At 42.0% G+C, this 17,721-nt stretch overlaps 1 protein-coding gene across 1 annotated transcript in view; it reads left to right on the top strand.

Annotated features, from left to right (window-relative positions):
• ST8SIA6 (ST8 alpha-N-acetyl-neuraminide alpha-2,8-sialyltransferase 6) overlaps nucleotides 1-17,721 on the top strand; it is a 165,418-nt gene that overhangs the window by 81,676 nt on the left and 66,021 nt on the right. The window contains exon 4 of the mRNA XM_010860071.1: nucleotides 16,682-16,771. Coding sequence (XP_010858373.1) covers nucleotides 16,682-16,771 — 90 coding nt within the window. The remainder of the gene's footprint in view (nucleotides 1-16,681; nucleotides 16,772-17,721) is intronic.

Here is a 17,721-nt window from a genome sequence, read left to right as displayed (position 1 = left end):
AGTCTCTAGATCTATCCATATCTCTGCAAATGGCACAGTTTCATTCTTTTTTATGGCGGAGTAGTATTCCACTATATATATGTACTATATCTTCTTTATCTATTCCTCCGTCGATGGACATTTAGGTTGCTTCAAAGTCTTGGGTATTGTAGAAGTGCTGCAGTGAACTTGGGGGTGGGTGCATATTTTGAATTTTCTCTGAGTATGTGCCCAGGCTTGGACTTGTTGGATCATATGGTAGTTCTATTTTTAGTTTATTGAGGAACCTCTGTACTGTTCTCCATAGTGGCTGTACCAATTTCCCTTCCTCCCACAGTGTAGGAGGGTTCCCTTAGTTTATATTTTCTTCATCATTGCTTTACACAACATGGGTCATAGAAAAAATCTTTATTGACAGCAAGATTCTTGTGAGGTTTCTGTTGACTGAATGCATTTCAGAATTTCAGAAATCATCATTATTCTGTGGTAGGGCCTTCTGCCTCATTTCACATTTACAAAATTGCCACAGTGAGATAAGACATTCCACTTGCTATTTTTATTTTATTATGACATATATTCTCATCATTTTATTTCATATTTCAGGTGCCCCAAAATGTTTGGACGTGATTTCTGAAAGATTTTTTGCATTGATTTTCATTTTGATGACACTAACCTGAATTCTACAAGTAAACCCAAACAGCCTTTATAAGATCTACCAGTTTTGAATAGATCAGTAAATTAGGATTTTGCTCACTGTTCAGATGTGTTCAGTGACTAGCCTTTCGAGTATTTATGTTTAGATAGCATATAATTCCCTGGAGCCTTCACACTAATTGGGAAGCTTCTCCGTATTGGCACCCAGTCTCACCATCACTTTTCATTGCTTCAAATTTTGCTTGCTCTGCTGATCAGAAACCATTGTACCACTCTATTAAACTTAGTTCATTTTGTTATTTAAAGAAAATTCCATTACATTATCTACATGAGGTCCCCAGTTTTTGAACTTAATGTTACCAAACTGAACTTGGGTCTGCTCGCCTGCCATGCAGCAAAACCCATCTACTGACACCAGATCATCCTGAAGGAACATACAGTGTTTATTCCAGGACCAAGTAAGGAATATGGGCAGCTAATGGTCAAAAGACCCAAACTCTCTGATGGCTTTCAGGGAAGGGTATTTTACAAGGCAATATTTGGGGAGTGGGCTGCAGGATGCATGACTTCTGATTGGTTGATGGTGAAGTAACAGGTGATGTTTCTGGAATCTTAGTCATCACCTTTCTGGCTCTAGCCAGTCTGGAGTCTACGTGCTTGTGTCAGCATGTAGTCAGCATCCTCCACCTGGGTTGGGGAAGGGGTTTGTTTCCTGAAGAACCACACAAAGTTGTGTCAGACTGTTAGGCATATCCTTTTGGAGGAATCAGGACTCTGTTTTATCAGTGAACTCATGTCATGGCTTTTCTTGTTAAACTGCTTTTCCTTTGTCTCTGTTTTCCTTCACTTCCCTGATTAGTAACTGCTTTAGCCTGATCTTTGGAACTCAGGAAGGCCTTTTTCTACAAACCGGAAATGGGGAGGTGGGGTAAGGAAGGGCTTTTGTACACAGAAGGGCTCCACAGAGTCCTGCTTGGTTTCACTAATGCTTTCCTGAAAATGAGCATGAAATATGAATATCTAAAAATAAACTATAGACTTAAAGGTTATAAGATTTTCGCCCCTTGATGACTAAACTTATTTCATAATGGTGATTATGTTTCTAATATTTCAGGATTTTTAAATTCTCAAGTGCTATCCACTACTATACAATAGTACCAGAGACTCAATATGGAATGTGAATGAGTTATTTTCTCAATAAAGGTCTTATCTCAAAACTCACTTCTCCAACTTTATTTTGAAGAGATACTTAGTTGACAGAGCAGAAGGTTTAAGAGACAGGAGTTCAATCCCTGGGTTGGGAAGATACACTGGAGTAGGAAATGGCAACCCACTCCAGTATTCTTGCCCAGAGAATCACATGGACAGAGTAGCCTGGTGGGCTACAGTCCATAGGTCACAGAGAGTCAGACATGACTGAAGTTACTTAGCCTAACATTAGTTGACAAAGGAATATTTTGGGACAGAGAATTTCTTGACTGGGGGTGCATAGCAGATATGGACATTTAAACATGGGTTTTAGCAAACATTTTAGAGACATTTCCAACACATGTCTGTTGGCCTTTTTTTAGAAGGGAGTGCATCCTCCAAACATCATCAAATTTTCTTGAATAATGCCCACTGGAGGGCTGTGTTTTCTGGGCTGGTTAAGCCTGAGTAGAGGTGTTAGGGATTATTGGAGGCCACCTGTGTGCTGTCTAGCAGGGCTCCCAGGAGGATGAACCCTGGGTCTGTCTCAGGAATGCGATTATGTTAAATGTTCTCAGTATCATACATCTCCTTTTACAGTATTCCCTTGGTCAAGCTCTTCAGATGAAAAAGGAAAAAGAAAAATAAACCTCTTATTTAGAGACACGGTAACCTAGTCATTTTACTCTTGTAGTTTTTCCAGTTGTTTCATTGTTTTTCCCTATTTGTGCTTCTGGCCATAAGTCAGGCCCAACATTTCTTTCTTTTCAAAAATATTTATTTATTATTTTTAAATTTTTGGCTGCACTGGATCTTTGTTGCTGTGCATAGGCTTTCTGTAGTTGCAGAGAATGGGGGCTTCTCTTATTGCAATGTACGAGCACTAGAGCACAGGTTCAGTAATTATGGTGCACAGGCTTAGTTACCCCACAGCATGTGGAACCTTTCTGGACCAGGGATCTATGTCCCCTGCATTGACAAGTGGATTCTTAACCATTGGACCATCAAGGAAGTCCAGGCTCACATTTCTTGTAAGTCTTACTCTAGACTATTATGAAAAAATTATCAGAGCAGATGAACTTGATCCAGGAAGCTTATAAAACTTTGTCACTCAAAGTGTGATCCTCAGTCTAGCAAGTTGGCATCACCTGGGAGCTGGTTAGAACTGCAGACTATTAGGACCCTTTCCAGAACTGCTGAACCAGATTCTGCATTGTAGTAAATTTCCCTGGTGATTCATGGCTATGTTGCAATTTGAGAGGCACTACTTCAGGAGGCATTGATGACCTTGACAGCCACCTAGAGAACTCCTGCTGAGTACTGCCTAAGTGGGTTCTCTGTTCCAGTCACCATGCTGAGCATTTTTATACATTATTATTATAAACTTTGCACCAAATCTATTAAAGAGATAGCATTACCCCCATTTTGCACACAAAGCTGAAAGCACAGAGGGGTTAAATAGTTTCTAAGGAGCTAAGTGTCTACTGTGTAGCAGAGCAGGCATCTGAACTGTGCTGTTTGCCACCAAAGTTTGTCCTCTTTATCAGGGTAATGTTTATTCAGTTTGCAGATGCTTCCAGCACACTCATTCAAAGTGTTAAAATAGTAAAATCATGTCTTTCATACAGATATGAAAATGAACACTTTTTAAAGATTTTATTTAACTCATCAGTGAGGAAGCTAGTAATGTGTTACAGCCAGTTCAAAGGAGCAGACACGATTATAGATCAGGAATATGGAGATGAACATGCCAAGAGAGGCAAAACAGGTTTTCCTACTGTAGGGGAGTGTTGTCTCTCCACTGGACAGAATTCATTTGCATGCCCGTAGACAAGAATTGTTTTATGTTGCTAGCTCTTAACTTCAGTACATAGAATTGTAAAATAACTCTATTAAAGAAAAAATTATTCATGACCCTTGTTCAGATGGTAAGGAAAACTTTTTCCAGTACTACTGCAATGGGTGTAGGGACTCCTGCAATGGAGATTTACCATGGAGGAGAGAGACTGGACTGAACTCTGAATCCAGCAAGGAAGTATGGGGATTTATAGCCTAGGAGCAGATGGGGATCAGAGGAGGAAGCATCAAGGGTAAGGGATGATTCTCGCCAAACCAGCCTGATAGGAATCTTGCTGGAGGCAGTCCATGGTGATTGAACTGGGAAGTGGTGGAGGATGAGGAATTTGATCAGATATCAAGGGTAATCACACATGGAGGATGGGGGAATTCTAGATAAGCTGAATCAGCAGTGTTCTTATTAAAATTGGTCTCTTAAGGACATGCCCATGAATGGGTCCTAGTTGAAAAGGAGGAGCTTGACTAGAGTTTGGTCAAGGAGAGACTGTTTGTCTGTTCCTGTAGACTCAGAATCCAGTGGCAGGTGCTGTAGACCAGAGGTCCCCAACTTTTTTGGCAGCAGGGACGGGTTTCATGGAAGACAGTTTTTCCGTGGACTGAGTGTAGGGAGGGGATGGTCTTGGGATGATTCAAGTGCATTACATTTATTGTGCATTTTGTTTCTATTATTATATCATCTCCAACTCAGATCATGAGGCATTAGATCCGGAAGACCGGGGACTCCTGCTGTAGACAATGAACAGCTCACCACTGAAAAACCAATTTTTCACTTTAAGCGGAGGTAGAATAGAATAATGGCTAGAAACACAGACATGCACTGTGTGGGTTCAAAACTCTACTCCAAATCTAACTAACAGAGTAACTTTATGTAGTATGCTCTTTGCTCTTCCAGTGTCTTATATCTCTTCTGTATAAAATGGCACAGTCCCAACCATGTATATTCATTGTGAGGAGTATGTGATACATGTAAACACGTAGTTTACAACAATACAAAGCACCTCATGACTGTCCAGTGGATGCTGCTGTCATCACATTCATGCTTCACCAGAAAAGCAGATCAGAATTTTTACATCAAGGAATAATGTGGATATTAGTATCAAAAACATAGTCAGTTTTTAAATTATTTCCATTTGCTGAGATCAAGCATTCCACTTTGTTTTTGTTCAGTTGGTAAGTTACGACCTACTCTTTGTAATCCCATGGACTGCAGCACACACTGCAGGCTTCCCTCTCCATCACTATCTCCCAGAGTTTGCTCAAATTCATGTCCATTGAGTTGGTGATGCCATCCAACCATCTCATCCTCTGCCACCCCCTTCTCCTCCTTCCCTCAATCTTTCCCAGCATCAGGGTCTTTTCCAGTGAGTCAGCTCTTCACATCAGGTGACCAAAATATTGGAGCTTCAGCTTTAGCATCAGTCCTTTCAATGATTATTCAGGGTTGATTCCCTTTAGGATTGACTGGTTTGATCTTGCAGTCCACGGGAGTGGACTCGCAAGAGTCTTCTCCAGCACCACAGTTCAAAAGCATCAGTTTTTCAGCACTTAGCCGTCTTTATGGTCCAACTTTCATATTCACACACAACTATAGGAAAAACCATAGCTTTGACTATATGGACCTTTGTCGGCAAAATGATGTCTCTGCTTTTTTAATACACTGTCTAGGTTTGTTATAGCTTTTCTTCCAAGGAGCAAATGTCTTAATTTCATGACTGCAGTCACTGTCTGCCACGATTCTGGAGCCCAAGAAAATAACATTTGTCACTGTTTCCATTTTTTTCCCCATCTATTTGCCATGAAGTGATGGCACTGGATGCCATGATCTTAGTTTTTTTAATGTTGAGTCTTAAACCAGATTTTTCACTCTCCTCTTGCACCTTCATCAAAAAGCTCTTTAGTTCCTCTTCACTTTTTGCTATTAGGGTAGTATCATCTGCATATCTGATATTATTGATATTTCTCCCAGGAATCTTGATTCCAGTTTGTGATTCATCCTCCTGGCATTTCACATGATGTACTCTGCATATAAGTTAAATAAACAGGGTGACAATATACTCCTTGATGTACTCCTTTCCTAATTTTGAACTAGTCCATTGTTCCATATCTGGTACTAAGTGTTGCTTCTTGACCCACAAACAGGTTCCTTAGGAAGCAGGTAAGGTGGTCGGATATTCCCATCTCTTTAAGAATTTTCCACAGTTTGTTGTGATCCACACAGTTAAAGGCTTTAGCATAGTCAGTGAAGCAAAAGTAGACATTTTTTGTGGAATTCCCTTGCTTTTTCTATGATCCAATGGTTGTTGGCAACTTTATCTCTGGTTCATGTGCCTTTTCGAAATCCAGCTTGTACATCTGGAAGTTTTGGTTCACATACTGTTGAAGCCTAGCTTGAAGGATTTTGAACATGACCCTGCTATCATGTGAAATGAGCGCAGTTGTACAGTCATTTGAACATTCTTTGGCATTGCCCTTCTTTGGGATTGAAATGCAAATTGAACTTTTCCAGTCTTGTGGCCACTTCTGAGTTTTCCATATTTGCTAGCTTATTGAAAGAAGTTATCCACAGATCAGAGATGTACATTGGTCTAGAAGATAAAATTTCATGTCAGTTATTATAATTAGAGATAAAGCAAGTAACAATCACATAATATTTCAAAGGAAGAGAATTAATGTTAATAAAAAATCCAGTCTTTAATAACAAACAACATAGGACAAGACATTGAAATGCCTTTCATTAAAAATAGTTTATCCAAGGTTTTCAAATCCAAAGCAGATTAAAGAAAGGTCAGAATAATCTTGGTTAGATCAAGTAAGAAAATATTGTTGAAGGTGGGTTTTGGAAGACTTAGAAGAAGCACTTCCCTGAGAGCCTTTCCGCCCTGACTCTACATTCTTGAGTTGATTTCAAGCCCCAAAGGATCTCACAATTAGGGACCAGTGGAAGGAGACATGTAATGATCCAGTGGTAGTCATTTGTTTTCTCCCATTTATTCCCAATCTACTCCTATTTTATTTCACCTCTACTTTGACCCTCTTTTACTCATCTAAATTTGAAATTTTAATCAGTCTCCGTATCAGATTAGTCCTCTTGGTTACCCTCGCTTCAACCTGCATATAGGTAAGGTGGTGCTCCCTGTGTGTCTTGGAGGACTTAACACCTAAACTGGATCAACCTGTTCCCCTCAGGCAAGCTGTGGAGTGAGTAGGGGGAGATTGCAGTTCAGAAGGAGAGAAAGTCTTCCAGGTTCATTGCTCTCAATCCTCCCTTTAATGTTATAGTGGTGGGCACTGGTGCTGTTAGAGGTTTGGGGACACTGTGTGCTTCAGTGAATATGCTGGTGTTGTTCACATCACACATCTCTTGAGTTATCTGATGCTAATCCTCCTGGAAACAGTTTTACAACTCTGTAAGATGCAGTTAATTCAGAGCAACACACAACACAAAAAATTCTTATCTATAAATATGCAAATTGTGCCCAGTCTGGTAGAGGTCCAATGGACTTAACTTTGTTTGCACATTCATTTCAATATTCCTGATCTGTAAGTCTGTCTGTGGCTTCTCCTTTGAACCTGTTCATTCATGAGAAATAAAATAACATCTGTAATGTGTGTTCATTTTATATATGTAGATTTATGATTGTCCATCTCTGAAAACTATCTTTCAACAATGGTGGAGGGCCAGACTACATTCGAGTAACAGATTTAGTAACAGAGCTAATTAATAAATCTTTATCAAAGGTTACCAAAAACAGGTAAAAATTAAGGTGAAAAACCAAGTTAGCAGAGATTATTTGCAGAAATTTCTGCAAGTGAAGGTGGCTGCAGCGTTCCTGTATAAGGAAGTAGTCATTTTTTAAGCAGTTCTTATATTTTGAATTAAATGACATCCACCAAAATACGGATTCAAGGTTTCTTGAAACTAACATGATGGTGGAAAATAGCCAGCATCCATTCTGAAGACCCAGCATGATAAGCATGTGCTTGCTTGTCTGTCTTCATCACCAGACTCTTTGCTCCAGGGAAGCAGGCAGATGGTCTGTCCACTGTCCTTTCTCCTGTAGCCATTGTTCCCTATGGCAAAGACACCAGGTGAGTGAGTGAACAGAGGCTGGCCAGATACTGCCGCTATTTCTATAGGCACCAAAACTTGATTTTTTCAGTTTTGGGGTTTGATTGCTAAGGCAATGGAAACCCACTCCAGTACTGTTGCCCGGAAAATCCCATGGATGGAGGAGCCTGGTAGGCTGCAGTCCATGGCGTCGCACAGAGTTGGACACGACTGAAGCGACTTAGCAGCAGCAGCAGCAGATGACTTCCCATGTGTGCTCTTGTACCTTATGCTTTTCTGTGTGTGTTTTAAACATACTGTGAGCATTAGGGGAGGAGCTTGAAGAGTGAGGGCAGAAGAAAGTAGGCTTTCACTTTGCCTTGGGTAATTCAAACATGGGTAGTCAAGAGGGTCGGAGAAGGCAATGGCACCCCACTCCAGTACTCTTGCCTGGAAAATCCCGTGGGTGGAGGAGCCTGGTAGGCTGCAGTCCATGGGGTCGCTAAGAGTCAGGCACGACTGAGTGACTTCACTTTCACTTGCTATTTCAAAGACAGACTTGTGTTCACCAAACTAGTAAGAGGGTGATATATAAACCAGAATATTAATTTGTCAATTAAAGAGAGTAATTAAACTCTCCCATTAGACTGGAATGTTTGCCTTTGTCTCTCAGGGAAATTACATGGCAGGGGTGCACATGATAATCAGGTGTTTGCTTGATGAACTTGAAGTGAGCACAGTTGGCCACTCTCCCCTCTGTCCTAGAGCTGGCAGGCCAGCTGTCACCCCAGTCTACCGAGGGATTTCAGCTGGTGGTCAGGACGCACTCATGGCTCATCAGCTCCTCTTCGTAGGAACAGGGAGGGAGCATGCAAGATCTGTAGATAGGAGAATTCCTGTCCTTTGGGCTTTCCATTTTAAGGCTATATTTCTAATCTGTTAAGATATTCTTTCTACAGAGAGACTAAAATTGATTTGGTTTTAAGCTTTTCATTAGATTCACAGTTCAGTTTAGCCCCATTTCTGGGCACTGTAAATAGAATTTGAATTCTTTTTTTTTTTCCTTTTAAATATTTATTTGGTTGTGAGAGTTGGACACGACTGAACGACTTCACTTTCACTTTTATGCACTGGAGAAGGAAATGGCAACCCACTCCAGTGTTCTTGCCTGGAGAATCCCAGGGATGGGGGAGCCTGGTGGGCTGCCGTCTATGGGGTCGCACAGAGTCAGACATGACTGAAGTGACTTAGCAGCAGCAGCAGCAGCCAGGTCTTAGTTTCAGCATGAGGGATCTTTTAGTTTCAGCTTGTAAACTCTTGAGTTGGGGCATGTGGGATCTAGTTCCCTGAACAGGGATCAAACTGGGTGCCCCCTGCATTGGAAGTGTAGAGTCTTAACCATGGACCACCAGAGAAGTCCCCAGAATTTGAAGGTTCTTGAAACTCATTAGTGACTTACAAAGAAATCATTCTTTGGGATGTTTCATTTGTCTAGGGGACTGATTGCATATTGCATTAATTAAAAGTCATTAACTTTGTGTTTTACAGGTCCTTGTGGATACCTACTAAATAATGGTGACATTACTTTATAGTGATTGAATCACTCGTTCAGTTAAGAGATAGTCTTTGCCTTATCAGAGCCTTAATTATTATTCGTTTGCAGGAGCCATTGTAGTCTCTAAGCTTCTTGCTGCTGTTTTGTGAAATCTTGCCAGTTGGTTTTCAAGTCTGACTTATGAAGATAGAATTTCTAAAAAGCAGATCAGCCACACTGATAACGATGATAGCAGAAATGCTTATTTTTATGTATCTTTCCCTCAATCTTATTAAATTTTTTTTTCTCCATGACATACTGAAATGATGAAAATGTGCCTGAAGGCTAGGTTGCCAGTACCAAACAAATAAATACTCTAATTAAATAATAAAAGCAGTCAGAATCCATAATGTAAGACTTGCAAGGAATGGAGAGAGAGAAATTTGTACCAGTTAATGCTTAGCAAGCTGTCAGGAAGAGATGAGACCGGAATCACAGTCAGGGACCAAGTCCTGGATGGCTCTGTGTGTCCAGCTACAGGGCATGTCCAGAGGCTGATGGGTTCCTGGCAGAGGTTCGGGCAGGGAAATGACATGTTTAGATATGAGTGCGAGACCACTCACCTTGGCGGCCATAAGGACAGAACAGAAGGGAAAGAGGTTGGTTGAGATATTTGGAGAAAACAGGCAGGCTGAGAAGACAGGAGATCTGGAGAGAGCCCTGGAGGGTTCTGTAACTAGGTGCCAATCAGTTGTTTTAAAATAGCAATCAGGAAAGGAAGAACCATGGGAGACACCAACACTTATGGGCGGGTCCAAGAAAGAGCCTGCCAGAGAGAGAACCCTGATCAGCAGTCAGAGGTCGAAGAACAAGCGGAAAGGACTGTGATGGGAACCAGGTGCCCAGTGAGTGGTCAGCCATTCAGATGCTACTGGGAGGTTAAGTAAGCGACCTCAGATCTCCCCTGGATTTGGTGATGCTTTCCAAGAATGGTTGAATGGATTTGTAGGAAAAGCAGAGAAACAATCAGTGGGTTGAAATCTGAAGGAGAAGCAAGGCAACAGGTAGAGGAGAAGAGCAGAATGAGCTGTTTTGTTTTTGACTTTGAGAAGGGAGAGAATTGAACCTGGGGAGGAGGCGACAGTAGAAGGGAAAGGGCAAAGGTTCAGAAAAGAAAAAAATGAAGGGAGGGGCTTGGATCATTGAGGAGACAGGAAGCGATGGAATAGCAGGCAGATTCTGCTTTTGTAAGAGGCGAGATACTTCTTCCTCTGAAAGTAATGGCTTATAGCTAACCATCGAGTCTCACCTGGCAGCATCTTTTTTCCTGAAATAGAAAACATGATTATAGAAGTTAGAAAAGCACAGAATGGTGAAGGTAGCACAACAGTGAATGTGTAGGTTAGCCGTTGAGGGAAATGGGAAGGGAGGTGGCCCCTCGGAATAGAATTGTCAAGGCATCAAAGGCCTAGTGTATTGGACACCATAGATTTATCAGGGCACCAACCCACCTACCCATGTGATTTTGTTCCCAGCAGTCTAAGCTGGGCAGGTATAGGAATGCATTAGGCCAGAGGCTGCATTGCTGCATTATGGCATATTTGCAAGGTGGATGCCACAGAATGTTGAAGGGGCAGGAACTTGGGCATGCTGGCTTGTTGCCAGATGTTACTCATGCTACAAATGAGCGGACAAGCAATCTTGTTTAGTGATGTGCAGGCAGAGATTGTGGTCGTATAATGGAGCATTTGATGAGGCTTTGGCAGGGCAGCTAGAGCCATCTCAGCCCTCTAGTCTGGGAGACTTCAACACTCACTTGGTTCATCAGGTTCTAGCAGATCTCCAGGAGGATGACCACTGTCCCTCCATGACTTGTCCTGGGAGACGTTCTCCACTGTGTATCTGGCAGATTGTATATAGGCTAATTCTTTTCTCTTTTGTAGAGAACTAATGTGGGGAGAGGGGTAGGGGAAGGGGGAATGGGATGAATTGGGAGATTGGGATTGATGTGTGTGCACTGACATATGAAAATGGATAGTGGGAAGCTGCTGCACAGCACAGGGAGCTCAGCCGTGTGCTCTGTGATGACATAGATCTGTGGAAGTGCGGGGTGAGAGAGAGGTGCAAGAGGAGGGGATATATGTAACCATACACAGCTATATGTACTAACACAACATTGCAAAGCAACTATATGTCAATAAAAAATAAAATAACAAATAATAAAAAAGAAGTTCTTAAAAGGAGCTTTCACCAGCAAGTTGAAATTAAAAAAAAAACAAAAAACACAAAACTATCAGAGTTGGCAGAAACAAAATTCTTGTTTTGAACACATAAGAGTCTGGCCCCAGAAGTTTTGGCTCTTACAGTTTATCTAGCGGCCTTGCTGGCCCCTGTGCTTTTTCTTTCCTAGACCCAAATGCTCAGACCATCGACTTGAGTTAGTTTGGGGTCAGGGTCCCTTTCTGGTCATATCCCAGACTTCTGCCTAACTGTGGGCTCTTCTGGCAGCAGGCTCTGATGTGCTTTCTCTGTTGCTTCCTCTATCATTTCAAGTTCTCCTTGACATTCAGTCCTTTTGGATGGATCTTTCCAACTTGATCCCCAGTCATCCTTCCTCAGGTTACAAGTCAGCTCACACGTGTCTTGGAGCCATTTCATCTCCTGCCACATTGCTTGTGATCCCAGGTCTTTAATTCCTGCTTTTATCTCCCCTTTGCCTTGTCTGAGAAATGTCCCCAGATCAGAAGTTAAGGAGGACTTTTTTCTAATAACTTCATTTTGGTGGATGCCAACTTCTCAAATAGGATCTGTCCACGGCTCATGACCTTGCTCAACTCAGACTGGGAAGATTTCTTCTTTTCCTCTCTCAAGAGCAAGTAAGTCCCTCACAGTTCTTCTCATGGGCTCAGATCCAAGGAACATCCGGTGATAGTTTAGTCACTAAGTCATGTCTGACTCTTTGCAACCCCAAGGACTATAGCCAGCAAGGCACCTCTGCCCATGGAATTCTCCAAGCAAGAATACTGGTGTGGGTTGCCACTTTCTTCTCCAGGCAATCTTCCTGACCAGGGATTGAACCCAGGTCTCCTGTATTGCAGGCAGTCTCTTTACTGACTGAGCCACCAGGGAACCTTGAACATCTAATTCTCACTTATTCCCACAACAGAGGACTGGTGGTCTAGCCCTCTCTTTGGAAGGTCTATTGCCTTCCACTTCTCTATGGATCCTGGCATCTCTTATGGAGTCAGGTCTTCAAGCATCTTAAAACATGGTGGTTATATTGTTATATTTCTGTCACTATGAATAACAATCATTGTTGAAAACAGCATGAGCTAGGAGTCTTGACTAAGAGGCATTGAAAGGGGTTATATTGATCAGATGCCTAAAGTAGACAAATGTTTGAAATTTAAGGGTTCTGCAGATCAGTATTTTAACATATTCCTAGGAAGGTTTTAATGACATTAGATGAAAAGGAAGAAAACTAGGAATGAAAGGAAGAAAAACTAGGAATTCAGAGGAAGAAAACTTTGAATGAAAAGGGGGCAGGACAGAAAGAGAGTGCAGAGAACTCAAGGGGCTTCTTTCTGTTCCTTTGGCTGTGAAGTGACTTCTGTGGGTAGGAGAGGTTACCAACACCTATAACAACAACAGTTTAAGGAAACAACACAGCAAGGCATTTAGGAGAACAGTAACGCAACATTTATTTAGTAACTTTCATATTTTAGCTGTTTTTATGCACATCCCATGTAATCCCTTGTCTTGATCCACCTGAATGGACTAGGCAGCTTATAAATACCAGAAATTTATTTTTCATGCTTCTGGAGGCCCAAAATCATAGCACCTGCAGATCTGGTGTCTAGAGAGCCCACTTCCTCATAGACGGCCATCCTCTCACTGTCACCTCACAAGGCAGAAGGGGACCAGGAAGCCCTCTTGGGCCAATTTTATCAGGGCACTAATCCCATTCATGAGGACCCCCATGACCTCATGACCTCCCAAAGCTCCACCTCCTAATGTCATCACCTTGGGGCTGGGATTTCAACATATGAATTTTGAGGGAGACACAAACATTCAATCTGTAGCATCCCTACAAACTACTGAGTAAAGATTTGAACAAGGAAACTCTTGGATTTCAAAGGCCAAGGTGGAACCCAGATTCAAGGCTGGCCCTGCTGGCTGACACCTAAGGTCCCCAACTCTAACTTTACTCTTGCATCTCCACTTCAACCCAGATACCCTTATTTGCTTTCCATGGGCCTTCTGTGATTTCAGTTGGGCAAAGCTGTTTGGATTTTTTATTAACAAAGATACTCACTGATTTAAGGGAAGTTCTATGACACTCAACTGTAATGATGCCTGCTTCTCTGTTTCATGATTCAGTCTTGCAAAGCCATCGTAATTCAAAGCACTGCTGGCTCAGTAATTCACTTCATTAATGGTGCTGCCTGAATGAAATACACAGCAAGTTAGAAATAAACAAATCTTTGGAAAGTATGATAATACATTCAGAAAGTACAGAAGGTGAGACATGTAGACAGAAAGAGGAAGGAAGTGGGAAGAAAACCTTATCAAGATAAAGAGGAGTTTTGTGAGCCCATAAGATGCTTGTATACTGTCTTTTTAGACAAAATTTCTGAAGATTAATTATGACTCTCTCTTGTTTATATCTTTAGCTTGATACCGCATACTCCCTCACCTCCCATATCCAATTTATTATGAAGTCCTGTCAGTTTTATGTCCAGAATAGATCTCAAACCTGTCAGCTTCTCTTCTCGCCCGTGGATGGTGGCTGTGGGCTTCTGGTCCACTCCTGCACCCTGATGATCTCTTCTTCCAGGCATGGAGGATGGTTGCCCTTTCTGAAAACTGCTGTGAAATCAGGTCGGGCAGACAGCTAGTTCTGGCCAGGCTGAAGCATTCAGATAAAGAGTAAGACCGTCCAGCGCTTTCTCCTTCTGCCACAACAGTTTTGGAGGCAGGTTGTTGAAAGTGCCCTGAGAGTGGAGTATGTGGTATTTCTAGATCACGTGGAGCACTGCTGCCCTAGAAAGCCACCCAGTGTCTAGTGGCCATTTCATGAGCAAGAAACATCAGCAAGAGAAAAACAAATATCATATATTAATGCATATATATGGAATCTAGAAAAATAGTACTGATGAACCGATTTGCAGGGCAGGAATAGAGATGGAGATGAAGAGAATGGACTTGTGTACATAGCAGGGGAAGGACAGGGTGGGACAAATTGAGAGTAGCATTAACATATATACACTATCACGTGTAAAATAGATAGCTAGTGGGAAGCTGCTGTGTAGCACAAGGAGCTCAGCTTGGTGCTCTTTGATGACCTAGAGGGGTGGGATGGGGCCTGTGGGAGGCTCAAGAGGGAGGGGATATATGTATACATAGAGCTGATTCACGTTGTTGTGTAGCAGAAACTAAGACATCGTAAAGCAATTATCCCCATTTAAAAAAATACATGGTAAAGGTTAAATAAATATTAGTATGTGCAAACAAAACAAACAAAAGAAAGAAACAGACGTTTGTGATGGAAAGCACCTGCCAGTGGGCAACCTCTGTAGTCACATCATAATCTCTTCCATCCTGTCTGGCAAAGCCAGGGGCTACAGGGGCTATCATCTCTCTCCTAGAGCCCCACAGAAGCCTCCTCACTTTCATCTTTTCTGTGGTCCTGCCTCCTCTTGTTTCATCTCTGAGTCAACTTCTTAAAACCTTACATGAGGCTACACATATCCATCTTTCCCCTGCCCCCTAACCTTGTCTTGCTGTCCATGTTATTAGGGTTCCTTCTAATCTTAGGGTTCACCAGGCCTGTGTGTCATGGGCCCTGCTTCCTGCTCCAAACACCCTTAAACCTTTCAGTCTTGAGCTTCACTTGCCTCCTTTCAGTTCCTCAAGCATTCTGCAGCCTTTGCACGTGCTTTCCCTTCTATCTGGAATGTTCCCAGCAAAGTAGCACCCTTGGATTACCCTGGGGATCTCCACCCAAATGACACTTTCTCAGAGGCCCCCACACGATGCAGACAGCTCTGGTTACACTTCTCCATGGCATCCACTGCTGTTTTCAGGGTTCTGTCCACAGACCAGAATTTTCTATTCATTCGTGTGGTTTTGTTTGATACACGTTATTCTCCTTAACCAGACAGGAAGCTCTTCTAGGAAAAGGGTCTGTGTTCTGTGTTTTCCAACTCCATATCCTAAGCCTCCTGTGGCTGTTTCCTAACTCATTAGATCCTCAGCAAATATCTTCAGGATGATTAAATAGATGCATTAACAAGAAATTGGAGTCGTGTGCCTATTTTTGACATATAGGGAGAGTGATGGTTGATATTTTTTGAACTCTTACTATGGTAGGTATAGTAAGAAGTGCTTTTCTTTCCTTTTTAAAAAATTATTTATTTATTTGGCTTCACTGGGTCTTATTAATAGGGCTTTTCTGGTGGCTCAGATGGTAAAGAATCTGCCTGCAGTGCAAAAGACCCAGGTTCGATCCCTAGATTTGAGGATCCCCTGGAGAAGGGAATGGCAACCCACTCCAGTATTCTTGCCTGGAGAATCCCATGGACAGAGGAGCCCATGCAGTTGCGAAGAATGAAATACGACTGAACATCTTATTAAGAGTTGAGACATATGGGATCCAGTTCCCTGACCAGGATTGGAACCCACCCCCCTGCATTGGAAGCCTGAGTCTTAGCCACTGAACCACCAGGGAAGTCCCCCCAGTTGCTTTTCATTGTTTCCTCTATCATGTATATATCATGAAAATAACACTGTAAGGTAAGAACTAGAGATGCAGAAACTGAGGCCTGAGTCGGCTAACTAGTAGCACACGTGTGTCCGCAGGGCTTATTAGGCAGCCCAGCTCTATAACCTGTTTCCTTAACTTGCTTTTTTGATTTGGTTTGTCTCCGGCTCCAGTTTTTCCAAGCTCATACAATAATAACAACAGGCCCTTATATCACAGCTACTGTAATAATTAAAGGCCAGATTTATCTTGCCTTCTTTTGAGAGAGAATTATTGATCTTGTGTCTGCATGCTTCCTACCAGAGACAACATCTTTTTAAAAATAAAGTCTGTTTACACACACAATGATTAAAACTATTCAATAACTTGTTCAGTTATATACTAACCTCAAAATATGAAAACTTGAAAATACAGTCTTCTGTGGAGAGTTCCTATTTGACTTTATCATGTCAGTGTATTAAAAAATTTAGACCCATCGTCAGAGGTGAAAATATCAATTTCCTTTTCCATGGAGAAATCCAATAATGGGATGAAAAGTAGACTTCATTTGGGTACACTTTACCAATAAATCTGATTTTTGTTAACTGTATCTCATAAACTCTTCTTTTAAATCAATCTGTTTTTTTTTTTTTTTTTTTTAATCTCTTTCCCAAAACAGCACATATCTGAATGAGAAGTCCCTCCACCTGATGGAGCGCTGCCAAAATCTGCAAGCGGGCTTGGAGACTTTATCTAACAGAACAGGAAAGTAAGTTCTACTCTTCGCATTTAATTTGATTTTAAAATAAGTATTTTGTGTAAAAAAATGTTTCACAGCATCTTTTTAAAAAATTAGCCTCTTGAAAATTTTTTAATTAAGTAATTTTTGGCTGTGCTGGGTCTTCGTTGCTGCGAGGGCTTTTCTCTAGCTGTGGTATTCGGGCTTCTCATTGAGGTGGCTTCTCTGATTGTGGAGCGCAGGCTTCAGGGCATGTGGGCTTCAGTAGCTGTGGTTCCCAGGCTCTAGAGCACAGGCTCAGTAGTTGTGGCATACAGGCTTAGTTGCTCCATGGCATGTGGGATCTTCCTGGATCAGGGATCTAGCCCATGTCTCATACATTGGTAGGGAGATCCTTAACCACTGAGCCACCTGGGAAGGCCCAAGCTCTTCATAGTCCCCTGATATCATGCTTGAATTTTTCTGCATCCAGCCCAGGCCTTTGGGAAAAGTGCCTTCTTGAAGCTTTTCTCATATGACTCAGTTTGAGCCGGCCACTGTTTTTGCCAGGACCCTTGCTTATGATAGATTGGTCAGAACTAATACTTGTAAATGCTTCTTTTCTTAATTTTTTTAATACTTATTTTTATTCATTCATTTATTTATTTGGTTATGCTGGGTGTTAGTTGTGGCATACAGGATCTAACCCAGGTGTGCCCTGCATTGGAAGCGAGGCTTCCCTGCTAGCCACTGGACCAGCAGGGAAAGTGAAGTTGCTCAGTCGTGTCTGACTCTCTACGACCTCATGGACTGTAGCCTACCAGGCTCCTCTGTCCATGGGGTTTTCTAGGCAAGAGTTCTGGAGTGGTTTGCCATTTCCTTCTCCAGTGGATCTTCCCATCCCAGGGATCGATCCCAGGTCTCCCACATTGTAGGCAGATGCTTTACCATCTGAGCCACAAGAGAAGAGCAGGGAAGTCCCATGCAAATGCCTTTTTTCT

The sequence above is a fragment of the Bison bison genome, unplaced genomic scaffold, assembly GCF_000754665.1.
Source record: "Bison bison bison isolate TAMUID 2011002044 unplaced genomic scaffold, Bison_UMD1.0 scf7180017864461, whole genome shotgun sequence".
Taxonomy (NCBI): domain Eukaryota; kingdom Metazoa; phylum Chordata; class Mammalia; order Artiodactyla; family Bovidae; genus Bison; species Bison bison.
Note: the sequence above shows the minus strand (reverse complement) of the source record. Positions and strands in the feature narration are given on the sequence as shown.